Consider the following 27,298-nt stretch of genomic DNA (forward strand, 5'->3'; position numbering starts at 1 on the left):
GACCGTCACTTTCTCCAGCCTCTCCATTTTGTGTCAACCTGTCGAATGACTTTGAAAGACTTTTGTTTTTGAATTCCAATCAAAATCAAAGTGCGGCTATAGCAGTGCCCTTCCCCTCGCTGCAAATCTCAGCCACCTGTCGGAGATTCTTGCCCTTCTTGGCCCGGATGGAGGCCTGCGCTGCGCTGCGCTGTGCTGCGCTGCTAAACGGGCGAGCTTTGCTCTTGTTGTTGTTGTGCCCCAGACGTGAACCCCCCTCACAGCTGTCTGCCTTGCATATTCTCTGCTATGCCAAAAAAGACCCTCCCCTGGCACGGGGTACTCAAGGACGACTGAAAGAATGAAACATAAGTGTGGGAAAACATTTCTTGAGGAGCACGCAAAACACAAACATCCGTTTTCCGATATACACAAACGTGTTAAAACTGTCTTTGATGGATGTGCTTGTAATGTAAATGCAGATTGTACTGTAGGGCTTTAGCATGTAAATAGTTAGCATGCTAAAATACAGCAAGATATCAAATAAGTGTGTTGGGATAAAAAACATTGAATTTTTTTATTTTTTATGAACTTGTGTTTGACGTATAGTATATTTGTTGAGTAGTGGTGCCCTCTGGTGTTCATAATGGATAATACACAAACAATATTGCAATAAGAACACTGGTCAACACATTTTTACAAAATTTACATTTTATCAATGACTTTTTGCGCTGAATCTGCACTCATGTTTTTCCCGAGCACATCAGTAATATTATATATAAAATATGTAATATATTTAATAACATTTATGAATTAAGGTGGGATGTTCTCTGAATCATCATCTCTATAAATGACAACGCATGGTAACATTTGTATAGCGCACGCTTTTAAGACATTCTGAATACATTTTGTTGTTGACCAGTGTAATATATAAATAAACAAAAAAATCATACAAAACTAGGGATGTTTGTTACCACTTTTTTTAGACCGATAGTTCGATACTGATACTCAAATCTTTTTTTTTTTTTAAAGACTTACAAATTCAATTTGCTTATAAAAGCCATTTTGCATAGAGCACTCAATAAAATGAATTTCAAAAAAATAGATAAATAAAATGAAACAAAACAATATAATTTTTTTTTTAATTATTCCACAATAATGACAACATACAAAAAAATACATAACGGCTGACAAAATTAAAATGGAAATAAATAAATAGGCCTACATGAAGCAAATGGCCTTTAGTAAGGAAATCACATTTTCCTTATACTTATAAACGTTCTAAACACACCATTTCCAAAAGAAAATAATAACTGAAATCTTTGGTTAGGCCCGGTTCCAAATATGTTTTCAGTAGTAGTGCACCATTGAGTGTCTGTTTTGCCGTGTCTTTGCAGCAATAAGGAAGTGATTCCACCTTCCTTCCACACACACGAGACGAGACGGGACGGGACAGGACGGGAGTGAGTGAGGGAGGCCACACGACTCTCTCAGGAGGGAATATTTCTTGTTATTTCTAACGGATTGAATACACACGCGCGCAGGTAAGAGGCAACAGTTCCTTCCTTTTCATATGAAACAACTCTCGTGTAGATGTACAATAAATGCTTAACGCGCCTACGCATGTTATATAAACATGGAATTGAACGTGCAGGTCAAGGAAATAAAACACACACAGGCCAAGAGTTTCCTTCAAAACCACCTTTGTGGTGATTTATGAGCATATTGCTCGTGTTATACAAGTGAAAAGGTGCCTGCTGACTTTGTCCAAGTGATGAAATGATTCCAAAAGTTAAAAGTTGTGGTCTTAGCTGCCATTTTGTTTGAGAGAGAGAACTTTGCTCAGGAGCGGTGCAAGTCTGAGCAGGTGAGCACACAAGCTGTCACATTCCAGTGCCTGCTTGCCTGCCGGGGCTCCACTTTTTCACTTTTGTAAGACTTACATGCAGAAAAATATAAGTCGAATGAACATATATAGGAACGCGTACAAAAATGTAACACAAAGCTAACCAACGGACAATTTTTTCTGATTTTTGGAGCGTTTGTCAGGTTACGCCGCTTCCATGTGATTTTAGTTTTTTTGTCCAATTAGATTTCCGCTCATGCTGCTGAATCCATCTAATCTGCCCAGGGCCTTCAGAATCCGCAGCTCTGCCATGTATTGTCAACAACCTTGCGATCTTCTACCGTCACATTGCGGAAATCTTAAATTAAAACCAGCAACAGTTTTGCAGACAGAGAGTGAGCAATTCTTTAAAAATAAAGTTTCACGCCGTTTATTGCCACTCCCCGTTGAACACGAAATAGGAAATAAAAAGAATGACACTGCATTTAAAACAACCATGTAACCAAGATTTCCCTCGTGAGCAAAGTCACTGGATGTAACGGACGCACTTGTTGAAAGAATGTTATGAAAAGCCAAATTCTCTTGAAAGTTTCGACGCTGAACAAAAAAGTCCGTTTTTTTTGGTGTGTGTGTTTACGGTCACTTTCGTTTGGGATCCAGATCTCGTCCTGGAATGCTTGTTATGACCATAACAACTCAAGTGTGTGTGTCCTTTTGTGTGCGTCATATTTTGACATCGCTGCTGGATAAACGCAAACAAAAATGTCAAAATCAGTCAAGCGGACGACAGGCGTGAATAATGTTTACTTTCCAGACAGATCAGCGACAGGTGAAAAAGCTGCAATGTTGACTTTACTGATAAAAAGAAGAGAACTTTGAGGAACTCCTACTTGGGAAAGATTGACAATCGGGTTGTCGGAGCTTGTTCAAAAGTGCTTACAGCTCGAATTTGAAATCCAATGTTTTGCCCAAGTCGTTTGTCTTCAACGTCAACTGTGGTCCATCCATCCGGCCTCCTCCTACGCTCAGGTGATGGTGCAACGCTGCACCCTCTCACTCATTCCCACGCCATGACACACACACACACACACACACACACACACGAGCCTGCTAGGGAATGCACGGCCTCAGGCTAACAAAACACAAGCCTGCCCGAGAGCAAAGCAAACGTACCACGCCGAGCTTCCTTTTGCAGATCAAAAAAAATATTTTTTTTGGACGGATGCACCGTGTTGTGAGGTGGGTGGAATCGTGTTCCGGAGCAGCTAAATATTTGAAGTTGCGTCTAACGGTTCGTTTTTTTGAGTTAATGCGCCTGTTCTAACGATGTTCACCAAGTTAACGCACTCGCCGTTTGGAATTGACTGCAGTCATACACTCCATTGAGTACATGATGTTGCCATGGTAATATGTAGCTTGGCTCTGTGTTAGCCTAGCTTAGCTAAAAAAAAAACCATATAGTAACACCATTATTTTATTTTCTACAGTTTTTGTCACACTTTCTCCTTCAATTGTGCTGCTCATTTTGGACACTTGGGGCAGTGTAGGACAGGAAGACAGACAGACAGACCGACAGGCGAAATGTTGTTCACAACAACACTGATATTAGTTGTTAAGAATATATATATATATATATATATATATATATATATATATATATATATATACATATATATATATCTTGTCTGTCTGAATACGTTTTTGCAACCCGTGTGTTCAGATCATCCGTTGTATAAAAAGGTATTAACGCTGCCACACAGATGCTAATTGTTAGCCTGTGTTTCCCATTGTATGTTAGCATTCAGGTAGCAGAGGCTATATAAGGTTGTGTGTATGTTGAGGGAACACCATTTATTATCTCGTTTTGTCTTATGAATATGTTAGAAAGAAATGGAATTTGAGCCTAACTTACATTCCATATTTGTGTATTTCTTCTTGCCGGTGTAGGATGATATGAAGCCAACAGAACCGTGAACCATGTACGAGGTGATGTCCGGCGACACTCTGTCCTGGAAGGTGCCCAGCCCGAGACAGAGCGCCACTGAGCCGAGCACCAACTCCGCGCCAAACGCCGGCGACGGCGGGCCCGTCAAGATTCTCAAGGTGTGCTTCTGCACCAACAATAACCTGGGCAAGAACTTCAAGCTGGTCAAGTGTGACAGCTCCTGGCAAATCAGGGTGAGGAGTATGAGGAGTCGAGCTTTGTTTTGGATCGCTTCTATTACTAATCTATTATATCATTTGTTTGCTTTGGGCTGGAGCTGAAGGATATGATTCATTTGTCCTCCTTTAAACCCACCAAACACAAAAATACGGTCATCATTTATATTGCACTTGGACAGCGAGGCTCATGATAGCACAATTTAGCACGATGGCTAATGAACAAAGGGGAAATGCCTAGCTTGTTGACAAACTCGCAATGTAAAATTGTTATTGAATGACTAAATCATGCCCTTTGAATGTAGTTCTCTCATATAAATCATATTTCAACAACTAAGAGGAAATTATGTAACATCCATCTTGGTAGCCAGCAAGCACAGTTTGATGCAATGGCTGAAGAACGAGGAGTAGCAGTAGCGGCACTATTCATTTCACCAATCGTCAGCAATGGCGCAAAGAAGTTAAATGTAGCTTGGATACATGCTAGTGAGTCTGTTAGCTTAGCGCGCGCAAACAAGCTAACCCTGTAAATGACTTGATGAATGATTAAAAGATGCCTTTTCACCACTATTTTTACACGTGAAACATATGTAGAAAAATAGCCAAGAAAATTGTTGTGCTAACATCCATCTTGGCGCCTGTTAGCATAGCTTAGCACAGTGGCAAAGAACAAAGGAAAATGGCTAGCTTGTCCACATACTCACACTGTATGACTTGATGAATGATTAAAAGACGCACTTTCTTCACTATTTTTTACATGTAGAACATATGTATAAAATTATCCAAGACAAATTGTCGTAACATCCATCTAGGCGCCTGCTAGCATAGCTTAGCAAAGTAGCTAAAGAACAAAGGAGATTTGCTCGGTTGCCCACCGACGAGGAACTGTTATTGTGTCTGATTAAAAGAACATATATGAACATTCGAGTAGGAATAACGCAGGCTATATCTTATAGCATGCTAGCATAGCTTAGCACAGCACGAGAGAAGTTGTATGAGAACAAAATAGACTGTCACCAGGTTCAAAATCATCATAGGGCGCCCTGATTTGAGCGATTCCAATAGTGCTGTATACCATTGGGAGTATTTTAAAAACATCCAATTCTCAAATTCGACCTTTCAATTTGTTGCATTCACTAGTTTCTAATACAAATTGACGAAATTTGAGGCACTTGACGATTTTATGCATCTGTTTTGGACCATGTCCCCCACCCCCCCCCCCAGGCCATTATCCGCTCCATCCTGATCAGCGGCCGTCTGGGTCCCAACGTGGAGCACGACGGATGCTTCGGCCTTCTACTTAAGCACTTGAAATCCGAGGAGCTTCACTGGCTGCATCCCCAGCTGACCGTGGGCGAGGTGGAGCAGCGCTACGAGAGCCACCACGTGGAGGCCGAGTGGAGGTAAACGCTAGCCGGCTTCTCGCCAACGGGAGAGAGCGCGCGCTTTTCACCTTCTTGCGATTTGGTTACCAGGTATGACCTTCGCATCAGATACATCCCCGTCAACTTCCTGGAAAAGTTCAAAGATGACCGATCCACGCTGGTGTACTTCTATCAACAGGTCATTGAAAAGATTTTGATTTTTTTTGATGCAGATAATAAACACTCTTCAATCATCTATCAAAATTTCAAGTCAAGAGTTATAAAGTTTGCAAAGCTTACGTACTACCAGGCCGTTTTTTTTTTTTTTCAGACTGATACAAATACAAATATTCACTCTGAATGACAAATAATTGTGAATAAAGACCGACATTTATTTCTGACGCACGATTTGCCGATGTGTCAAACGGCCGCAGTGTAGCGCCAACTGCTGGCGAGGAGGACTTTCTCCATCCGTGTCCGTTATCGACTGCAAAAACGACACGAAACGGTTAATATGGTGATGGCAAATGTCTGTCCCAGCCATTCAAGTCTTACTGTGGTGTGTTTTTGTTGTGATTTTTTTTTTTTTTAAGGTTAAAAAATTATTTAAAATAAATAAATAAATAATAATAATAATAATAAAAAAAATAAATAAAAAAAATAAAAGTTTTTGTTGTGATTTGATGGCAGGTGCGAAGTGATTACATGCAGTATCACGCCAGCAAGGTCAGCGACAAGATGGCGCTGAAGCTCGGTTGCTTGGAGATCAGGTGACGAAAATACAAAATGGTCCATCGTAAGCTCGACTTTGGGTGCTTAAAAAGTGGCTCACATTTACTTTTAGGAGGTTTTATAAGGACATGAACGCAAAAGGACTTGAGAAGAAGTCCAACTTTGAACTTCTCGAGTAAGTTGACTTTTTGTTTTGATTTTAAACGACAAAAGGGATTTTGTTGAGAGGCGCTCGTGGCTTTAATTCTTACCGTCCCCCCCCACATGAAGAAAAGAAGTCGGCTTGGACCTTTTCTTTCCTCCGGAACTGATTAACAGCATGAAGGTAGTAAACTTGTTCCACTTGAGAAACTCGTACCTTAACGCTTTTCAATCAAGCATTTAAAATGACGCCATCTGCCGGACCAGTCGAAGCAACTGCGCAAGCTGATCCAGCAGACGTTCCAGCAGTTCGCCACGCTCAAGGAGGACGACTGCATGGTCGCCTTTTTCGAGACGCTCAAGGAGTTCGCCAGTTACGACGAGGAGGTCTTCCCCTGCGAGCTCGTGGTGAGTGTGGCCGCGCAAATTCAAGATGGCCGCCTCGGAGCCAGCGGGCCGCCGTTGCTTACGCGGGCGGCGTGTTAACAGCAAGGTTGGAGTCTGGCCGTGGAGCTGGTCATCGGCGGGAGGGGAATACGCCAACGCACGCAGAAGAATTCGGCGGTGAGCGCGGCACAGATTTTTGTTAATTCCAAAGATTTTTTTGGTCGCTAACTAGAACGCTATTGAAGAATATATTATTGAATTTCCCGGTGGTATAAATGCCACTTGGCCACCAGTTTTTATTTTACAATATCCTAACCAGCTTTTATCCGGATGACCTTACAAAAAGGCCAAATATGATTTAATTCCTATTTTAGCTTGTCGCTATCGCTACCAATGTCTTCCTCAGCCCGTCTTCCTGGCCGACTTCAAGCAGATCAAAAAAGTGCAATGTTTGTCTCAGAGCGACGGCAAGGCTCTCATCGATCTGAACGTAGAAGGCGCCAGACAAGTACGTACCAACAACAGAAAACTGCGCCCCCCCCCCCCCTCCTCCTCCTCCCCAAACAAACATGCCGTCTTTGTAAATGCCATTTTGTCCCGGCGCAGCACCTGTCCATCAACGTGGCCACCGTGCCCATGGCCGAGAACATGATGGATCTCATCGACGGGTACTGGCGCTTGGAGAACAACTCGGAGGAGTCGATCATCGACAGGCAAAATCACGGTAGCGGCGCCAGCAAGTTCAAACTTAGCGGAATACAATGTCGGCATTTTTTCCAATTGATGATTGGCAACCACTTTGTCACTGCTTTTGCGCTCAGGCCCCGTTTATAACGTCTGCTAGCTTAATGCTAACACATAAGGGGGAATCTTAACGACGGGCTAATGAAGAGCAAACCGGTGTAGGAATTCTTTACCCTATTGGCAAAAAACGAGTAATATTACTGCAGCGGACTGTCACTTACGGTAGTTGTGAAACTCGTCTTCGTTTTTGTGTCTGCATGACTGATACTATCGATCAAAAACAAGCTAAAATCCTTATTTCGAGGCACCGCTGTATGTTGAAATGAGGGGCGGAGCTTCATGTCATCAGGCCGTTGCCCTGTGGAACACAAAAGTAGTGCTCCGCCGCCATCGTGTGGCATCTGTAGGCAAATGTACACCCGTCGCCTCATGAAGTGTTGACTTCACGGGTGTTTTGTGTCATGTCTGTTAGACTCCAGCACGCGGAACTCCCTCCCCGAGATTCCAACTGGGTGAGTCCACGTTTTGACACAGAAGAGGCGTGGCCATGTGAAGGCTGCTGTCGCTTTAATTCTGACGTTTTCTCCCCAGTAAAAGCGACACCAGCTCGACGCGACACAGTATGGGTACGCGTCATTCCGAGCTCTGTGCAGTATTTCTTATTTTCTCAACAAGCAAGTCAAATATCCATGAAATTCCTCATCGGTTATTTTGTATTTTCAGGCTCGGATATCTATTGTGAGATTTTGGACGAAAGGCCCAGATCAGGTTGGTTGCATTCGCCGCGTCGCGTTCAGAATGAAAAGAAAAATAACTCATTTGTAAATGTAAACTTATCATCGTCATGGTTAAATAATGATAAAAATGCGTTTGCACAAATAAAGGACTTTTATTTTGTATTTATATTATTTTATTTTATATTATTTGATTACACGTTTGACCCGCAACAAAATGTAGACGCTAGTTTACAAAAATATATCATTTATCATTTATGTGTCAAGTTGTCAAGTACGGCATCGACCGCGGCGACATCACACTCGGGCAAATCCTCGGCGAGGGCTTTTTCGGCGAAGTCTACGACGGCGATTACGCAGCAGCGGTAAGTCTGACAACTTCTGATTTGCGGACACATAAAAGGCCAAAGGGTGGCTGAGATAGCGAGTCGAATATTCTTAAAAGTCTGATAAAGAAATCGAGGGGTTGAGTGACTTGGGGCGGGCCAAAAGAACCATGGGCAAAACAACAGTAACACTAACAAAGTGCAAGTCTCCACAGTGGCCAATTGTTTTGCCAAACTAGGACTCAACACACCATCAAAATCGAGTGGAATCCGTAAAAGCTCAGCGGAATGGGGCTAAACTTATCTACAGCGCGTTTTGTGTTGTCATCATCATAATCACCACGATTGACACACAGGAAATTCGAATCACTTTTTTTGCGGTCCACTGCATTATTCATTGACATGTGACGACTAACCATGCGTTGTTGAAATTGGGCCAGAACGGCAAGCAGGTGAAAGTGGCCGTCAAGACGTGCAAGGACTGCTCGGCCGACGTCATGGAGAAGTTCATGAGCGAAGCGGGTAGGTTTTTCACGATCCGACGATTCAGAAATGAGCACGGAAGGAAAAAACGAAAACGCTTCTTCCCGGGCGTTGCCGGCAGTCATCATGAAGAACCTGAAGCACCCTCACATCGTCAAGCTCATCGGCATCATCGAGGAGAACCCCGTGTGGATCGTCATGGAGCTTTACGAGTACGGAGAGGTCAGTCGTGGTGAGGTGCAGGCGGGAGGTGCAAATAATGACTCGAAACGCAAACATTCAGATCCCTTTCCTCATCCTCTATCGGATTTTGATCTGGGGAACAGCTACGCTAACCTATGACCTCTGTGCCCCCCCCCCCCTTCGAGTCGCCCTGTTGTTGCCATGGCAGTATGTTTGGGGTCACTGTCATGCCGAAGCTACCTGCTAGCTTAATGCTAATATATAATGTACATATAATAGACGGTAGGGGTGTTTAAAAAAATCGATTTGGCAATATATCGCGATATTACAGCGCACGATTCTCGTATCGATTCAATATGCGGCCAAATTGATGTTTAAATATCAATTTTTTATGGAAATATTCAACAAAATGTCATACTTAGTGTTCACACTTTAAGCATGGAATTTTTTTTTTATTAATGGAACATCAAGCCTCAATGCTGTTCAAACATGATAGATTGTTTGTTAAATAGAGCGGCTCACAGTTTCAGATAAATACATTTTCATGCAAATATTGCAGTGTACACGTACAAGTTTACTGATTAGTATTTTCTAAATCTGAGTAAAAATAAATCGCAATAATCGACTTGCAGATTCATATCGGGATTCATCAGTATCGAATCGAACCGTAACCTATGAAACGTGATACGGATCAAATGGCAAGGTACTTGGCAATTTGAACCCCTAACAGACGGGACTAAGATAAATTAGCATCAATGTGAAAGTAATTATAAGATACATCTTACTACTTTACTTACTATTACATGGAGCAACAACAAACACAAACTGAGCATGAAAAAAATACTCACAGTCATAAAAATCAGATAAATTAGACACGACTAAATGCTTACGAGCAGATACTTTATTCGTCAAATAACGACCCAACCTGCGCACGCGCGTGTCATACGTGTCCCCAGCTCGGCAACTACCTGACTCAGAACCAGAACAAGCTGACCAACATGACCCTGGTGCTGTTCAGCCTTCAAATCTGCAAAGCGCTCGTCTACTTAGAAGGCGTCAACATGGTGCACAGGTCAACCAACGACACCGTATACTCGTTTACCCTCCATCTCTGCATATATATATATATAAAAAAAAAAAATTTGGGGGGGGGGGGTCAATGCAGAGACATTGCCGTTCGGAACGTGTTGGTTGCCAGCCCAGACTGCGTCAAGCTGGGAGACTTCGGACTGTCGCGGTACATCGAAGACGAAGAGTACTACAAAGGTTAGTGGCGCAAATTCTTGTACGGGAAACCAACAGAGCAAACTCTGCGGGAGCCGTGCAGCATGACGGCAACTCAAGATTGGAAGACGACGGTTTGTTTGTTTGTTTTAAGACGATAAGGAGTGAAAATAGTAGGTTAGATATATTTGAGTAAGCCTAAAGAAAGAAAAAAAAACGGTCATTCTGAAAATACGTTGGTGCAGAAGTACGAAGGTGAATGTGTGCTGAACTGCTCGTTTTATGAATTGCATCATTTCGGAGATGAGAAGATACGGTGTAGGAAATATATACGCAACTGAGATATTAACACACAACCAAAATACTGTATACAAAAAAAAAAGCAGTGCTCCAGTAGGAAAAAACAGGAAAATGGCTGACTTCCTGATGTAACTTCCTACTTCCTGTCCGCAGAGGAACAGTAATAAAAAAAACAAAAAATACATTTGATACTCACAAAAATGGTCGACTATAATACTAATATTACTCAATCAATGAGGATTCCCTTTCAAATTGCAGCGTCCGTCACACGATTGCCGATCAAGTGGATGGCGCCGGAATCCATCAACTTCCGACGCTTCACCTCAGCAAGCGACGTCTGGATGTTTGGTCAGTATTTTTGCATTTGATTTGATCTTTAAATTATACTTACGTTATGTTTTTAAGTTGGATTCTTGTTCGTTTAATTTACTACAAAGTGAGAAACAATGAATCACTGCATTGGGCCCCAATGAGCAAAAGCGGCGTCCCATTTGATTTGCATCCCTTTATGGTGTCATCCCCCCCCCACCCCCCCCCCCCCCACCCCCGCAGCCGTATGCATGTGGGAGATCCTGAGCGGAGGCCAGCAGCCTTTCTTCTGGCTGGAGAACCGAGACGTCATCAACCAGCTGGAGCAAGGCATCAGGCTGCCCAAGCCCGACAACTGCCCGCCGGCGCTCTACTCCCTCATGACGCGCTGCTGGTCCTACGACCCCAGAGAGAGGCCCAACTTCACCGAGCTGGTGGTCAAGATCAGGTACTCGGCAAGGAACCTTTCGTGGTCGCGTAAACACCTCGCCGTTAAAAGCTCGTATCCCGCTCAGGGGACACGATTTGCGACGCAAGCTCATGTTGATTTCACATCAGGGTTCGTTCAAGGTAGCAGCCTTTCCTAAACATTTTCAATTGTTCTCTAACAGTCTTAATGGTCTTTCTTGTCGCAACAACATTTTGAACATGCTCACAATTTTTGCAAGACAATTTTGAATTGTTTTTATTATTTCTAAAAGCTGTAGATATTTTTAAACATTTGAATTTTGTTTTTCCTAAACATTCTCAATATTTCTCTAAACAGTCTTAATGGTCTTTCTGGTCACAAGAAAATTTTGAATTTTGTTTTATTATTTCTAAAAGCTGTAGATTTGTTAGAACATTTAAAAAAAATTATATTTTTTCCTAAACGTTCTCAATCGTTTTCTAAAGTCTTAATGGTCTTACTTGTCACAAGAAAATTGTGAAAATGTTTATTTCTAAAAGCTGTGGATATTTTTAAACATTTGAAAAAAATAAATAATTAATTCCTAAAGGTTCTCAATAGTTCTCTAAACAGTCTTAATTGTCTTTCTTGTCACAAGAAAATTTTTAACATTTTTTATTAAATGTTTAAACATTTGAAAAAATACATATTTTTAAAGCCAAATTTAAATGTAAATTGTATGTAAATTGGTTTTACATTTTTTAAATATATTTGATACATTTCCCACTAAGTTCTTAAAACACGACATTAACCATTTGAACCTGTACAATAATTCAGCTTTATTTATTTTTTTAACTCATACTTGAACCATCTTCGCCAGCGACGTGCACAAGATGGAGAAGGAGCAGGAAGTGGAACGCAAGCGGGACAGAGCGCGCTCCACCAAATATTTTGACACCAAGTTCAACTTCTCCCAGCCGCCTCCCAAGGTAGACGAAGCTGCACGCTACCTGTTAAATGACTCAATCAATACATGCGCTTCTTGTTATCATTACAGCCTTCAAGAAAGAAACCGGGACGTTTTGGGAACACGCTGAGCATCGGCTTGCACATTCAGGTACTTTTCAGAGTGGCTTTTAATTTGGTTCAAATATCCCTAGAACATAAGCGTGTGTGTGTGTGTGTGTGTGCGTGTGTGTGTGTCTCTACGCAGCTGAACGAAGGTTTGTGCGCCAGCACGCCGGACCTGGCCATCCCGTGTGAATATCAGTCACCAGTGGACTCGATGAACACGCTGCCCCTCAGGTCCCCCCGACGTCGCAGCATGGGGGTAAAACCACCCTAAAAAAAAAATCAATACGCCGGTGATGTTTGAGTGGCCCAATTTACTTTTTATTTTATTTTATTTTATTTTCACCACCACTCAAGTTAAGTGAACTTGCTGCTGTCCCCTCAAAATTAAAAGGTCTGAACCGCTGGCAACCAAAGTGAGTACACCCCCCCCCACCCCCAAGTGAAAATTAGCCCAATTAGCTATTTTAGCTCCCTGGTGTCATACGACACATTGGTGTTACGAGGTCTCAGGCCACGTGTGGCTAATGAGCAGGTATGTTAAATGGGAGAAAAGAGTAAAAGATTTAATTGTGATTAATCGCATGACTTCTATAGTTAACTGGCGATTTATTTCAAATTCACCGCACATTTTGTATCTGTTCCAAATATATACGATGAAGAGCTATTTTGTATTACTCTTTTCAATATGAGTGGATAAATATGCTTACCTTATGCAAATAAATGCATTATTGTAAGATTTCAAATTCAAGCAAAACAAAAACAAGATGGACACAAACTGTTGTACTGACAGGACAACTAAACACACAAGAAAAAGAATTACACACATTGTACATATTATGACACAAATCTTTACACACCATTAAGTTCACCATTGCAAGTCCAATATCTCAAGCGTGATTTTTTGTTTTTGTTTCATTGGATTCATAATAGCTAAGCCCTTTAATTGTCATCACTGACTCCAAAAATAGTTTGAAACTCCCTCTTCAAAATTTATTTTCCTTTTTATAACTTTCCTACCTTGTTCCTATGTGTTTTTAGGAGCAACAAACCAGAATTGTTCCTCTTTTCCCTCGTTTTTTTTTCCTCCCCAATCACAAGCACAGCAGCGCTTACCTGCCAATTCTTTTGTAGTTTGGTTGTTTTTTTCCACCATATCATTGGTCAGTTCTCGTCTTCCATGAAGCAGCCATACCAAATTCGTCTTTTTATTTGAGTATTTTACTTTTTTAAAGTTAATCCACCATCCAGCAAACATTTCAATTCTTCGTGCTCTTTTCACCAATTTCTTCTTCGTTGGTATCTTCTTGCCCCCGCGACTTTCTTCTTCTGGTCATTTAAACGAACGTATTTAGGTGTGTTATCTGTACGAGCGCGCCATCCTGCCCCTTAGAGGCCAATATGTAACAATACTACTTCAGCCTAAATTCAATTAAAGTGACCTTAATATGAAATAAAATCCAATACAATAAAAATAAAATAAAATAAAATCAATGTAGCAAGCTCATTCTGGGGCAAAATGTGAAAACAAAGGATGGCATTTTGTTACTGCGTATAAATATAGTTTTTACTTAATGAAAACGATTTTGTTCGTTTTCAACTAAACAAAATTTGAAAAAAAAACATTTAATATACATGAGGTTTCGGAGTTCCTTTTAGATTATTATTTTTGTATTGTAGTATCATATGTCCGTACAAAAGAAGGAATGTCAAACAGTCATTACTTTACCTTACTTTGTGACCTTTTTCCCCCCCATCCTGTTCTCGATAAATACAGTATTCCATACTGTATATATATATTTAAAAAATCTAATATTAAAACTAAACTTAAACCAAACATTAAAAAAAACTAACAAACCAACTCTAAAAACGTATTAAAAGTAACTGAATTAAAAATATAAAAAAGTCAAAACGAAATAAAAACAATCAATTAAAATCCCAAACTATTATACTCTGGTACTGCACCACCAGGAGGCACCCCAGCAGAAAGGTACAAAAAAAAAAACCTCATCGTAGCCAACTTTTGTCAATTAAAAACAAAATGCGTGCTGAAGCAAGAGTAAACCCTGACGGCCGTTTGCCACCCCTGCAGGAGAACGAGTTCCCCCGAACGGAGCTCAACAGCCGCGAGGACGCCCAACGCCTTTGGCAGATGGAGCGCCAGCAAATGCGCGACACCTTGCGCCTCCAGGAGGCGCAGATGGCGGCCGACAAAATGTGGCTGGAGAAAGAAGAGCGACTCCTGGTGGGGAACACAGCCTCGCTCGCGTTTGTCAACCCTCTCGCCGCGCCCACCTGCCCCCCGCGGGGGGCGCCGCACCGCGGGGGCCGCCTCGCACGCCGAGGGCGACCCGCTAGTCTGAAAATCGATGTGCCCCTCTTAAGCGTTCCAAAGAGAGGCTCCATGTCCGTTTGCTATCAAATGAACCTGCCTGTTCTTTTGCAGGACCCCGTGGGACCAGAAGGACCCCCACCGCCAATGGTCGGTTTGCGCTTGACTTGTACTTTCATCATCCCAAACGATTGTTGTCTTCATGAGATGTTTTTTTTTGTGTGTGTGTGTGTAGCCCAACGAGGGAGATGCTGACGATGGTAAGTAAAATAAGTAAACGTAAAAGGAAATCAGTCAACGAGCAAAAAAAGAAAACGACAAAAGTGCGACGCGTTTTGGTGTTCCCGTCCTTAGCCACCTGGGGGCAGTATGAGACAGACAGATGGCATATACAAGTCATTATTCAACTCCTCCCAGTTTCATCAGTATAGCACTCATGTTAGTCTTTCTTTGCTGAGGATAAAGAATATATGACTGAGTACGATTACAGCAAGATAAGACACAATTTTCATTCAAATATAAATCAATACAATATCTTCATTATTAAGCCGAATAAAAACATCTGGCCATACAGCTGTATAAAATCATGTTTTTATGCTTTGCGTCAAAAATTTTATTATAATGAAATAAAATAAAAACATGGCTATAAATCTGTACATAAAACATATTTTTATTAACCCATGAAGAAATAAATTTAAATAATTTCCCACAAGCCTCTGTACATAAATCATATTTATGATGGATGCTAACTGAATTTAAATTGATTGGAAATAACATAAAAATGTCATATAGAAATATAGTACAAAATGCAGTCATAAAATTGTGCATAAAATAAAGTAAAAAGGTCCGCAAAACATATTTTAATAAGATTTAAAAATAAAATAAAAATCATGTGTGTAGCAATATAGCACATAAATCTAAATGATTATCTTACATATTTGTAATTTAAAGAAATGTGGGATTAATGCTCCAGTGAATTTCCAGCGAAATGAAGAAAACCGAATGAGAGCTAGCATGGCCAACCAAAAATGTTTTGAACGTCTCCTTGAGTTTGAAAAAGAACAAGTGCACCTAATCAAGTGTCTTGTATCTTCCAGGCCCGCCAGTCAAGCCTCCTCGGCTCACAGCGCAGGTTAGAACAATTCTTGCACGATCATCATTTACGCTGCCTTGATTTGAATTTTCTTAACCTTTTTCCCGCCGAATTAGGCGGCGCCCACCGCTGAGCTGGACCGTTCCGATGACAAGGTGTACCCGTGCGTGATGAACGTGGTCAAAGTGGTGGTGAAGCTCAAGAACGACATCGTCGACATGCAGCCTGAGCAGTACGTCACAGTCGTACAGGTGAGTTGCGATTTCAAAATGACATTTCAGTTTTCGTATTGCTTCACAATGTATTCCCAACAGTCTATTTTCTGCATTTCTATTGGCTGCATTGCTTCCGGCACATGTACGAGGATGTTTTGTTTTGTTGTTGTTTTTGTCCAATCAGATTGCAACCTCTATGTGTTGCTAAGTCAATGTCATTTCTTTAACCAATCACATTTCGACTTGATCCTCCCATGACGTCAGCATTTTTTTTCTGAACTGTGATTGGTTGGCCAGAGCCAACATTGTCACGGCTAACTTGGACTAGCAACATTTGGTGGCGATCTGCATACATGAATACGTTTAAGAGTTGGATTACGTCAGGTCAAAGGTTCCGGTGATAAAACGGTAACGTGTGTTGAAATTGACAAAGCGCTTCTTTTGCGTTGGCAGTCGATGGGGATGGCCTTGAGGGAGCTCATCAGCAGCGTGGACGACATCTTGCCAACTCTGCATAAGTCCGTGCTCACCGAGGTACAACGATACACCGCCTTCTTTTAGATTTCATTCCCATTTGATTTTCTCTTTTTTGAGTCATTTTTTTACATGTGATGTAGCATCTCATGGAAAGAAAAAAAATGTATTACGGGCATACGAGAGTTGCAACTTACCTTTGATGTGATGAGGCGCAGAGCAGCGAGGCTAGCACATTAGCGGCTAGCATGTTAGCAGGCATTGATGTGGATTTTCTAAAACTTGGACAGCAAAGTGAAAACAATTGGATATGCATGCTTTTCATTCGACAAAACAGTGGAAAACTGGCTAAATTTGTGAATAATAACATTTTTTTTTTTTTAAATGTCTGCATTTGAGCATTTAAATGCCCTGTCAACTACTTCAGGAAATAAAATATGCAATGTTGTTTGATAATTTAATAAACATTTCTGATTCCAATATTTGTCCTAGAATGCAATAATAATAATAATAATGATGATTGATAATAATACATTTTATTTGTATAGCGCTTTTCAGAAGACACTTAAAAATAAAACTGATCAAAAGAAAAATGAATAAATAAAATAAATATTTACAACGAAAAGATATAAATAAAAGCTAAGATAAAAGAAATACAAAAATAAAGTCAAATAAAAACAAAAGTTACCACTTTTATCATACAGGGAACCACATTTGGTACCTCAGCGCCTCACTATGAGGTCATAGAACACTAATAAATAATCAACAATAATAAAATAGATACCCTCCTTCAAATAAATGGCTACTACTTTTTTGAGCAGATAAGCACCTGTCCTCTATTTGAGGAAATACTGTCGTTTTTCTAGGGGAAGGGGCATTGGGCAGCAAATGTAACGTTGATTTAACTCATTCACTGCCATTGACGGCTATAGACGTCAAACATTCATTTGAACTATTTCTATTAGTTGAACATTTTTTTCCACTTTTGTTTACAAGAGTATGAAAACCTAGGAATTTGTTTTATTGTACATTTAGAACAGATATAAAATATGTGATGAATGCCCTTTTTTCCTCCTTTCTTTTTTTCTCGGGGCGCAGATCGAGGGCACCCAGAAGCTGCTGAACAACGACATGGCGGAACTGATCAGCAAGATGCGTCTGGCGCAGCAGAACGCCATCACGTCGCTGCGGGACGAGTGCCGCAAGCAGATGCTGGCGGCGGCGCACACCTTGGCCATGGACAGCAAGAACATGCTGGACGCCGTGGACCAGGCCAGGGTGCGCGCCAACCTGGCCAAGCCTGTCGAGCCCTGACGCAACCGGCGGACATCTTGAAATGATCTGTACCGTCGTCCTATGTACTATACGCTGTACATCCTCGTGCGTTTGCAACAAAATGGAGGCTTGTGCTCCCCAAAGAAATTTGAATCATGATGAACTTCTCAGGAGTAGAATTTTACATATGCTGTATTTACACACTTTTACCGCACAAACCACGTGACTGGAGTGCTATAGAGAATAAAATAATCTTGTCATTTTTGTGTCCAAAGCTTGGAACGGTAGCACATCTGTTCCTGTGAGCCGAATAATCACTAAAAATAAGCCGAAACCCCGAATAGGAACGGAAACATAAACCACTCACCATTAGCTGACATGCTAGCATCCATGATCGTACACGAGTCGCGTTCATTCAGCCGGGGGCGCACAATGCTAGCAATGCTAATGCTAGCGCGAGTATAGTTTGGGTTTCCGGAGCTACGAGATGGCGCTCGGGTCAGCCGAGGTGTCGGCCATTTTATATCATGCCTGCGAGCCAAGGAGGCAGGAAGAGGCCGACGGTGCCCAGCAGGCACACGATGATGAACATCCACAGGAAGATGCGGTCGATCACCATGGCAACGTACTTCCAGTCTTCTTTCACCTGCACGCAAACAAGCGTTTAGACGGAAGATTTATTTGAATGATCAATGATTAGTTGCTCATTGGCCACATTTTAAGATACTTCATTTGACTTCAGAAATATATATAGCTATATATTAGGGTGGCGGCTTGAATTATGAATTGGCCGTTGCGTGTGTATGGGAATCTTCGGTCAGCTAATGAGCTAGCGCAGCTAGGCAGCGTATCGCGCGTCGTCCTAGCAACAAACAAAAGTTGGACTCCGGAACCCGAGGAATGAACTAGCTTAGCACAAGCTAGGATGAGGCTAGAACAACAAAACGGGGATGGATTTAAAATGGGAGCTGGGAGGGGAAAAAAAATTCCGGGTTCTGCCGGACTGTTGACCATAAAAACCCATCCATCAAAAATGGATCATTTGTGATCTAACATTCCTGAGCTACTCACACTGAAGTCGGCGTCCTCGGCCCTCAGGTGGTCGGCGATGTAGTGCACTCCTTCCAAGGCGTGGATGACGCTGGGCGAGAGCAGAAAGTCCGGCGCGGGGACTTCCTCTTTGGCCCGAGCCGCCGCCAGCTTCCTGGCGCTCTGCGGCGGCGTCTTCTGCTGCTGCTGCTGCTGCTGCGGCGACGGCGGGCGGAAGGAGAAATACGAGGTCAAGGTCCCCAGCTCCAAATCTTCCAGCGAGCGGGACGGGGCGTCTTTGCCCCAACTGGCCGAGGTGCTGACGCTCGCCCCGGAAGCCATCCGGCATCCCTGGCGCCTTTGCATCATCAGCCGGCGGCGCCTGGCGTTGGGCGCCGGCCTCCGCATGAACAACCACCTGGGCACCAGGTCCAGGAAAACGGCGTGCACCCACCGCGGCATCTTGTGCGTGTTGGGCGAGCGGTGGTGCACGTTGAGCACGAAGACGGTGATGACGATGGAGAGCGTGACGAAGATCATGGTGAAGAGCAGGTACTCGCCGATGAGCGGGATGACCAGCGACGTGGACGGGATGATCTCGGTGATGAGCAGCAGGAAGACGGTGAGCGACAGCAGCACGGAGATGCACAGGGTGATCTTCTCGCCGCAGTCGGACGGCAGGTAGAAGACCAGCACGGTCAGGCAGGAGATGAGCAGGCACGGGATGATCAGGTTGATGGTGTAGAAGAGCGGCAGGCGGCGGATGATGAAGAAGTAGGTGATGTCCGGGTAGATCTCGTGGCAGCAGTCGTACTTTTTGGTGTTGTAGGTGCCCACCGCGTTGACGATGGCCCACTCGCCGCTCTCCCAGTAGTTGTTGAGGTCCACCGAGGTCTCCAGGCGCTCCAGGTCGATCTTGGCCTTGTCGTAGGTCCACGAGCCGAACTTCATCTTGCAGTTCTGCTGGTCGAACGGGAAGAAGGTGACGTCGATGCTGCACGAGCTCTTGTAGATGGCGGGGGGGACCCAGCGCACCGCGCCCGTGTGGAACAGGTGCGCCTTGGTCATGTGCGTCACCGCAAACTCGCCGTCCGCGCTGCCAACAAACGGCATCGTGATGGTCAAAAGGCAGGAGAGGGACATTTCCATCGGAGGCTACTCGGGTCATGATGCCCAAATTGGGACTTTTTGTTGTCGTTGATCTTTTTATGTCATTGTTCACATTCCAAACACAATTGCGCCGGATTGCGTCCGTGAAGTGACGTGCCGGCGCACCAAACGCGATTCGCACAAGTAAATATGGCCTCACGTGCAGGTCCCAGTCCTAACGCATTTGTGGCTATGAAAAGTCTACACACCCCTGTCCAAATGGCAGGGTTTTGTGAAATTAACTCATTCACTGCCATTGACGTCAAAAATTAATTTGAACTATTTCTATTAGTTCAACATCTTTTCCACTTTTGTTAACAAGAGTATGAAAACCTAGTATTTTTTTTATTTGTACATTTAGAACAGATATCAAATTTATCATTAATCATGAGTTAACTATTGAAGTCATGCGATTAATTCAAATTAAAAATTAGGAGCGTTGGGCGATTAAAATCTTAATTAATTGCATGACATTGCAAGTTAACTCACAATTAATCACAAATCTGTTTTTTTTTCTGTTTTTCAAAATGTATTTTTTTTCTGTTTTTCAAAATATATTTTTTGTTTTTCTGAAATATATCATATCTCAAAATACAAAAAATGTACAATAAAAAAAATCTAGGTTTTCATACTCTTGTAAAAAATGTTAAACTAATAGAAATAGTTCAAATACATTTTTGACGTCTATAACCGTCAATGGCAGTGAATGAGTTAAAAAAATGAGACCAAGTTAATCATCTCAAAACTTTTGAGAGCAATATTGTTTCTACAGCTAAATTTTCAAAAACATAAGCATAAGTCAAAATGAACAAGTGACATATTAAAGTTGCACAAGTGTGCACACCCTCTAAGTCAGCACACACCTGCGACCATTTAAAGGCCATGTGATTACCCAAAATAAATTTCAGTTGTTCTAGTAGGTTTGCCTGCTTTTTGTTGTTGTTACTTTTGATCAGAAGCCTAAAGGTCTAACACTGGCTGCGATTTGGAACTGTTCATAATTCCATACATAGTTCATGAACATTATTTCCATTTCCATAATTTCCTACAAATGAATAAAACATGTAATAATATAACAGATGATATTTCTTACATACTGGATAACATAATACCAAAACCGTCTCGATGGGGACAGCTGAACGTCATCCGTGATTGCTTTTCATTCAAATGGATTCATGCATGAAGCAAGATATGGATCACAAAAAACGAGATTGGATTCCTATCAGTCGGAGAAACACTTGCAATATGCGATCATCGCTGTCTGTCTGTCTGTCTGTCTGTCTGTCTCGAGCATATTGTCCAATCCATATTTAGCATTTTGGATGCAGTTCTTAGCTGAGCTTGTGTACTTACAGATACACTTGTCATACAAGACCACTAGATGGCGCCACAGTCATGTCAGTTAGCTTCATGCATAGCCCAGCAATAATACATTTTAAAGAAAAATAAATAAATAAGTAAATTCTAATCCTATTCAAAGCACTTCACAATAATACACCCCCCATTTGCAGGGGTAAGGACCAAGCAAAAAAAAAAAAACATGCATTATTGAAATTAATATTTTTCATCATGTACCACAAAGTGTGATCACAAAACAGTTTCATATCATTTTACACAAATTTTACAACACTACCTACAAAAAACAAACATCTTAGAGTTGATTTGATTTGAGAAATAAATGCAGCCGAATTTACAACTCAGAATAAACATTGTTTCTCGGCGTCGATTTTTCAATTCTTCAATTTAGAAAATAGATCTGGCGTCATCTTGCGACGTTTTCGTGACCAACATCGCGTTTGTGTACTCACTTATTATAGAGGACGATGTCGGGGACCCAGATGAGTTGCGACGGAACTCTGATGGACGTCACGTTGTCGTAATCTGACGGCCGCCAGCGAAGCTTGTAGTCGTTCCACTCCTGGGGGATGAAAGAAAAAAAAAGAAAAAGAAAAACACACGTTTGCTCATGCTTGGAGCTGAAATTGAGTAAGGAATGAAAAGGTCCATTTGCTCCCACCTGTTTGAGCCACACGTTGGTCGTCATCATTTGGTTCTTCTCGTCCTAACAGACAGGAAGTGAACCCCGCAGGGCAAAATATTAGGCACACCCAATGATTAAATTGCCGCCTTTACAAAACAAACGTGACGGTCAGAGGTGACCACTTTGTACTTCAGCAGAATTGTAACAAGATTGGGAAAACCCCACCACGTCGATGAGCTGCGCGATGGACAGTCCGAACTTGACGATAACCACGTCGGAGATGTTGGGAACGGGTCGGGACCACTTGTTGTAGCCGGCGAACAGCCTCTTGAAGAGCTCGTCCTCGGCGTGCGAGTGCGTCTTGTCGTGACACGCCACTGGCAGAGCGGGAAAAGACACAATCGGTCATCATGGTGAAGCAGCATGTGCTTCAGTATCCAACGGCGACGTTTTGAAGTAAAAATAGTATGAAAAAAAATACGGCCCGTCCATTTTCTAAGGGTAAAAGGCGGGTCGCTTTTCGAAGCTCGGCTAAAAGCAAACAAAGTGCTGTTGATTCAGTCGCAATTCGTTAGCTCTGTAAAGAACCGAGAAACATCACGTCAAGCGAGCTCTTAGCATGGGGCGAGAGGTTCTGGGTTCGAGTTCCTTGGGAAACATGCAAACACAGACAACAGGTACCAGGATGGCCGAGTGGTTAAGGCGTTGGACTTAAGATCCAATGGACAATAGTCCTCGTGGGTTCGAACCCCACTCCTGGTATTTAAGCTATGCTATGCTATACATTTAAAAACTCAGCACACATATGAGTGCTCCAATTGACACGTAGCATCCAAATCTTAAATGCCAGGTGAATGGCATAATGGTTGACACACTCTAAAAAACGTTGGGTCAAAAGTGACCCAACTTTTCTGTGTTGTTTTATAGAAGATGACCCAAGTAATGGATCTTACCAACATTTATGAGTTGTAAACTAAAAGAGCCATTTCTTGACTCAAAGTTGGGTCAAATTGACTCAAGTAGAGTCTTGGTCCGTTTTTGACCCACAGTCAACAAAATGGAGGCACCAAGGTTAAAGGGTTCATCTGCTATTAGAAGAAGTTGGATCTCCAAAAAGCAAAGTCAAACACACGAATTTGTACCAGGATGGCCGAGTGGTTAAGGCGTTGGACTTAAGATCCAATGGACAATAGTCCTCGTGGGTTCGAACCCCACTCCTGGTATTTAAGTTATACGTAACTTGTGTTGAAATGTAGGCTTGCTAAGTGCTGTAATTGACACCTAGCATCCAAACCTTAAGTGCCAGGTAAATGTAAAAATTATTGACACACTCTAAAAACTGTTGGGTCAAAAGTAACCCAAATAAGGATTTGAAAAAATAGATCAATCCACTTAATAGGTCAATTTGGCCCAACTTTCTGGGTTGTTTTATACAAAATAACCCAATTTTTTGACCCATGTAAAGGATCTGACCTTGTGTTATTCGCAAAAAGACCAATTTCTTGACTCAAAGTTGGGTCAAATTGACTCAAGTAGAGTCTTGGTCCGTTTTTGACCCACAGTCAACAAAATGGAGGCACCAAGGTTATAAGGTTCATCTGTTCGATGCTATTAGAAGAAGTTGGATCTCCAAAATTCAAAGTCAAACACACAAATTTGTACCAGGATGGCCGAGTGGTTAAGGCGTTGGACTTAAGATCCAATGGACAATAGTCCTCGTGGGTTCGAACCCCACTCCTGGTATTTATGCTATGCTATGCTATACATTTAAAAACTTAGCACACATATGAGTGCTCTAATTGACAAGTAGCATCCAAATCTTAAGTGCAAGGTAAATGTAATAATGGTTGACACACTCTAAAAAAACATTGGGTCAAAAGTGACACAACTTTTCTGGGTTGTTTTATAGAAGATGACCCAAATAATGGATCTGACCAATATTTATGAGTTGTAAACTAAAAGAGCCATTTCTTGACTCAAAGTTGGGTCAAATTGACTCAAGTAGAGGCTCGGTCCATTTTTGACCCATCGTTGGGTTATTTTTGACCCAACTGTTTTTAGATTGCAGCATCGTGAGGCAAATCCGGCAAAAGACGCAAATGGAGACACCAAGGTTAAAGGGTTCATCTGCTATTAGAAGAAGTTGGATCTCCAAAAAGCAAAGTCAAACAGATGAATTTGTACCAGGATGGCCGAGTGGTTAAGGCGTTGGACTTAAGATCCAATGGACAAGCGTCCTCGTGGGTTCGAACCCCACTCCTGGTATTTAACCTATGCTATGCTATACATTTAAAAACTTAGCACACATATAAGTGCTCTAATTGACACGTGTAATTATGGATGACACACTCTTAAAAACGTTGGGTCAAAAGTAACCCAAATAAGGATTTGAAAAAATGGACCAATCCACTTAATGGGTCAATTTGGCCCAACTTTCTGGGTTGTTTTATACAAAATAACCCAATTTTTTGACCCAAGTAAAGGATCTGACCTTGTGTTATTCGCTAAAAGACCAATTTCTTGACTCAAAGTTGGGTCAAATTGACTCAAGTAGAGGCTCGGTCTATTTTTGACCCATCGTTGGGTTATTTTTGACCCAACTGTTTTTAGATTGCAGCATCGTGAGGCAAATCCGGCAAATGGAGTCACCAAGGTTAAAGGGTTCATATCTGCTATTCGAAGAAGTTGGATCTCCAAAAAGCAAAGTCAAACACATGAATTTGTACCAGGATGGCCGAGTGGTTAAGGCGTTGGACTTAAGATCCAATGGACAAGCGTCCTCGTGGGTTCGAACCCCACTCCTGGTATCCAAACGCTCCCAAGAAATTGGAGTTCATGAAGGACCAACCAATGTCATTTCAGGGTCGTTGAGGTCTGATATACATGCAAGGCTATTTTTTTTAGAGACTTTCTTCTGTTTCTTCGCTACGACCCCGGGGGGGTCGGGGGGGGTCGGGCGGGGTGGAGGGGGTCTTCCTAGCTAACCTGCCACGTGCATGCAAATGTGTGATTTATTGCCCATGCTAATCGTCTTGCTGGAGGGCTTTTGGTGGGTCGGAGTGCTGCCAAGCAAGCCAGGATGAGCTATGATGGGAATTCATAAGTTGCACACGCACACACGTGCGCGCGCGCACACACATTCACCTGATGAGACACACAAAGGGCAACTCGAGATGCGCGTTACTAGAAAGAATGGACTAGTACACGATCGCCTTAAGACGATTCTTAATGCTCATTGGGCTTTCTTTTTTTTCTTTCTTTTTTTTTGTATTATTCCAGTGCACCCCGCACCGTCTTCGAAGTGGACCCCAGCCAGACGTGTTGGCAGGCGCGACAATGGAGCAGTTTGCGAAGCGCACTCAGCAGCTTCTCAAGCCAGAGCCTTCAAATTATGAATGTCGGATTGCAAAAAAAAAGCCTTTCAGTAGATCGTCAAAAAGCACCGTCACAAAAAAAAAAGAGACTTGAGGACGACAAAGTGGACATTTTGAGTTATGACTTCATTAGCCGTTAATGACCACATCCATAAATTAAACAAACAAAAACAGGAGAGAAAATATATTTCAGGAAAACAGAAAAAATATATTTTGAAAAACAGGAATTTTTTTTTTTTGAAAAACAGAAAAAAAATACATTTTGAAAAACAGAAAAAAAATATTCAGACAAATAGAGCATCGGTTTCTGTTTTTCATAAGATATAATATTTGGATTCCAAGTGACTTGTTGCAGCCTCCCTAATGGCGGACACCTCACATACCTTCAACTATACACACCTTAGATGTTAAAAAAAATTACTGTATCAGAAAAACAAAAGAAAAAAAAAATCAGATTTTTTTTTTTAATCCATAAAACAAAACAAAAATTAAAAATGGAAACTACAAAAATGATTCAAAACAAAGCCCCCCAAAAATGACTTTTTTTTTTTTTCAAGCGAATGTAAAACGCTTCCATCGAACAATGATTTGAAGCCATTTTCTTTTCTTTGCCGATGTGACACCTCAAATAATACAACACCGCCGAGAAAGGGCTTTTGATGGCAAAATCATTTATTTACAGGTACACACCAAAGAAGCACGACGTGAGCGCCACTCGACCGAATGGTTCGAGTTGAACACGGGTGTCTTTTTACATGGAGGCACATTCACTGTTTATACCAGAACGCGCGCATACGTCATCTGTTGGCGTGCGAGTTGCGTAAACGTGTCCCGACTTTGACCATGTTGACATTTCTTCATTTTTTTTTTTTTTTTTTCCTAGAGCTCAGTATTGTTCATTCGGAAATGTCATCATCATTGCTCTTTTTTATTTATTATTTATTTATTTTTTAATATATATATATATATATATATATATTTTTTTTTTTTTTTTTTTTTTTTTTTGACATGTTCATGTTGACATTTCTATAACTCACACTCGACATTTAACTTCTAACTGAAAATCTGTGCTTTCATATCCAAAGCGATGCAACGCCGCCATCTACAGGGACATGTTGGTTATTTTCACGCCGACCCGTTGAAAAACGTAGCAGACAAATAGATACGTCAGTGGTTGTAAAGGATTGGATTCCTTTTTCCAATATAAAATATGCAACTTGGCGAAACACTGTTTTTATACATTTTTGCTACAAATCCGTTTTTTATGAAACCAGTGGCACAGAGGAATTCATATTTTTATCTTATTTTACCAAAAGCATGTAACTCGAGATGATTTTTTGATAGGCCTAAATGTTGAGGTACAAACAAACTCTATTTGTTTCATTTGAAACAAACATGACAAAATCCTCATCAAAGCCTCACGATGAAGATGATGGTGCGTTCACGTACCTGCCTGACAGAAGAGCAGCGAGCAGATCCAATTGGCGGTCCTGGCCGCGCACGGGCGCTTAATTCGCTCCATGCGGACACCGAGACGAGGGAAGTTGCTGTCAAAGTGTTATCTTGGGGGCACAAAGTGTGTCATTTTGGCTGCCGCAAGACATTTCGCACAACTTTTACTCGCACTTGCCACAAAAGTCAGCCAGTCCAGTTTCGGCGTCCAGCAGCAGCAGCTTCCTTAAACGCAACAAATCATCATCCACGCTTGCTTAATGTGCTCCAAACGCTCCTGGGAAAGAAAGAAAAGAAAAGGTTTTCACTCATTAGTGAGTTCATGAGGGAGTTGAACGGACTGCCTGCACTTTTGAAGGAACACATGCGACTACATTCCAACTCGGATCGAACGTCTGCTGCCTTCACGGCCACGCCTCCTTTTGCTCTCTCACTTTCACGCTCCCTTTCTCTCTCTCTCTCTCTCTTGCTCACAAGGCAGCGAGCGTGTGCTTGTGCTGGGAAATAAATGCTTGTTGCTGTTTCAAAATCATATATATATATATATATATAT

At 41.9% G+C, this 27,298-nt stretch overlaps 3 protein-coding genes, 1 long non-coding RNA gene and 5 other non-coding genes across 12 annotated transcripts in view; 6 read left to right on the plus strand and 3 right to left on the minus strand.

Moving 5' to 3' along the window:
* The first annotated feature begins 1,391 nt into the window (after window positions 1-1,391).
* ptk2bb (protein tyrosine kinase 2 beta, b) lies at window positions 1,392-18,020 on the plus strand. 2 transcript variants are annotated; one of them, XM_086061830.1, is made up of 31 exons: window positions 1,392-1,523; window positions 3,773-4,003; window positions 5,210-5,388; window positions 5,461-5,548; window positions 6,040-6,119; window positions 6,194-6,256; window positions 6,352-6,406; window positions 6,490-6,630; window positions 6,712-6,786; window positions 7,016-7,117; window positions 7,216-7,333; window positions 7,826-7,865; window positions 7,945-7,979; window positions 8,077-8,121; window positions 8,355-8,452; window positions 8,854-8,935; window positions 9,018-9,118; window positions 10,036-10,151; window positions 10,245-10,345; window positions 10,862-10,951; window positions 11,156-11,360; window positions 12,181-12,289; window positions 12,358-12,417; window positions 12,514-12,630; window positions 14,464-14,616; window positions 14,818-14,853; window positions 14,939-14,963; window positions 15,801-15,835; window positions 15,913-16,047; window positions 16,465-16,545; window positions 17,584-18,020. In XM_086061830.1, exons 2-31 carry the CDS (start codon window positions 3,803-3,805, stop codon window positions 17,797-17,799), a joined length of 2,982 nt encoding a protein of 993 aa, XP_085917956.1. In that variant the 5' UTR covers window positions 1,392-1,523; window positions 3,773-3,802; the 3' UTR covers window positions 17,800-18,020. The 2 variants fall into 2 exon arrangements, with proteins under 2 accessions (XP_085917956.1, XP_085917955.1); XM_086061829.1 differs by having other exon boundaries at window positions 14,464-14,853.
* LOC147158916 (uncharacterized) lies at window positions 12,132-13,691 on the minus strand. Its single transcript, XR_015090999.1, has 3 exons — window positions 13,488-13,691; window positions 12,547-12,641; window positions 12,132-12,310 (listed from the first exon to the last, which is right to left on the minus strand). It is a non-coding gene; the product is annotated as an uncharacterized LOC147158916 (long non-coding RNA).
* Window positions 15,441-27,119, minus strand: chrna2b (cholinergic receptor, nicotinic, alpha 2b (neuronal)). Of its 3 annotated transcripts, XM_086061832.1 has the most exons (6): window positions 26,743-27,119; window positions 22,145-22,296; window positions 21,956-22,000; window positions 21,747-21,856; window positions 18,832-19,885; window positions 15,441-18,406 (listed from the first exon to the last, which is right to left on the minus strand). In XM_086061832.1, the coding sequence occupies exons 1-6, from the start codon at window positions 26,813-26,815 to the stop codon at window positions 18,281-18,283; spliced, it is 1,560 nt and encodes a 519-aa protein (XP_085917958.1). In that variant the 5' UTR covers window positions 26,816-27,119; the 3' UTR covers window positions 15,441-18,280. The 3 variants fall into 3 exon arrangements, with proteins under 3 accessions (XP_085917958.1, XP_085917957.1, XP_085917959.1); XM_086061831.1 differs by having other exon boundaries at window positions 21,747-22,000; XM_086061833.1 differs by lacking the exon at window positions 26,743-27,119 and having other exon boundaries at window positions 21,956-22,065; window positions 22,145-22,277.
* On the plus strand, window positions 22,599-22,681 carry trnal-uaa (transfer RNA leucine (anticodon UAA)). Its single transcript has one exon. It is a non-coding gene; the product is annotated as a tRNA-Leu (tRNA).
* Window positions 23,060-23,142, plus strand: trnal-uaa (transfer RNA leucine (anticodon UAA)). Its single transcript has one exon. It is a non-coding gene; the product is annotated as a tRNA-Leu (tRNA).
* Window positions 23,580-23,662, plus strand: trnal-uaa (transfer RNA leucine (anticodon UAA)). Its single transcript has one exon. It is a non-coding gene; the product is annotated as a tRNA-Leu (tRNA).
* trnal-uaa (transfer RNA leucine (anticodon UAA)) lies at window positions 24,102-24,184 on the plus strand. Its single transcript has one exon. It is a non-coding gene; the product is annotated as a tRNA-Leu (tRNA).
* Window positions 24,644-24,726, plus strand: trnal-uaa (transfer RNA leucine (anticodon UAA)). The gene has a single exon. It is a non-coding gene; the product is annotated as a tRNA-Leu (tRNA).
* The window catches only part of LOC147158923 (uncharacterized), a 36,216-nt gene continuing 35,856 nt past the window's right edge, over window positions 26,939-27,298 (minus strand). Inside the window, exon 8 of the mRNA XM_086061838.1 lies at window positions 26,939-27,022. Coding sequence (XP_085917964.1) covers window positions 26,989-27,022 — 34 coding nt within the window. The 3' untranslated portion in view covers window positions 26,939-26,988. The remainder of the gene's footprint in view (window positions 27,023-27,298) is intronic.

Source organism: Leptonotus elevatus, chromosome 18, assembly GCF_054856555.1.
Source record: "Leptonotus elevatus isolate MCC_2025b chromosome 18, RoL_Lele_1.0, whole genome shotgun sequence".
NCBI classification, from domain to species: domain Eukaryota; kingdom Metazoa; phylum Chordata; class Actinopteri; order Syngnathiformes; family Syngnathidae; genus Leptonotus; species Leptonotus elevatus.

Coding starts and splice junctions, on each gene's coding strand:
- chrna2b (XM_086061831.1), bottom strand. CDS start 26,815: ATGGAGCGAATTAAGCGCCCGTGCGCGGCCAGGACCGCCAATTGGATC. Junction 22,297..26,742: donor GCTGCTCTTCTGTCAGGCAG/GTACGTGAACGC, acceptor CCGCTCTGCCAG/TGGCGTGTCACGACAAGACG. Junction 18,407..18,831: donor CCGAGGACGCCGACTTCAGT/GTGAGTAGCTCA, acceptor GTTTGCGTGCAG/GTGAAAGAAGACTGGAAGTA.
- ptk2bb (XM_086061829.1), top strand. CDS start 3,803: ATGTACGAGGTGATGTCCGGCGACACTCTGTCCTGGAAGGTGCCCAGC. Junction 9,119..10,035: donor AGCTTTACGAGTACGGAGAG/GTCAGTCGTGGT, acceptor ACGTGTCCCCAG/CTCGGCAACTACCTGACTCA. Junction 10,952..11,155: donor AAGCGACGTCTGGATGTTTG/GTCAGTATTTTT, acceptor CCACCCCCGCAG/CCGTATGCATGTGGGAGATC.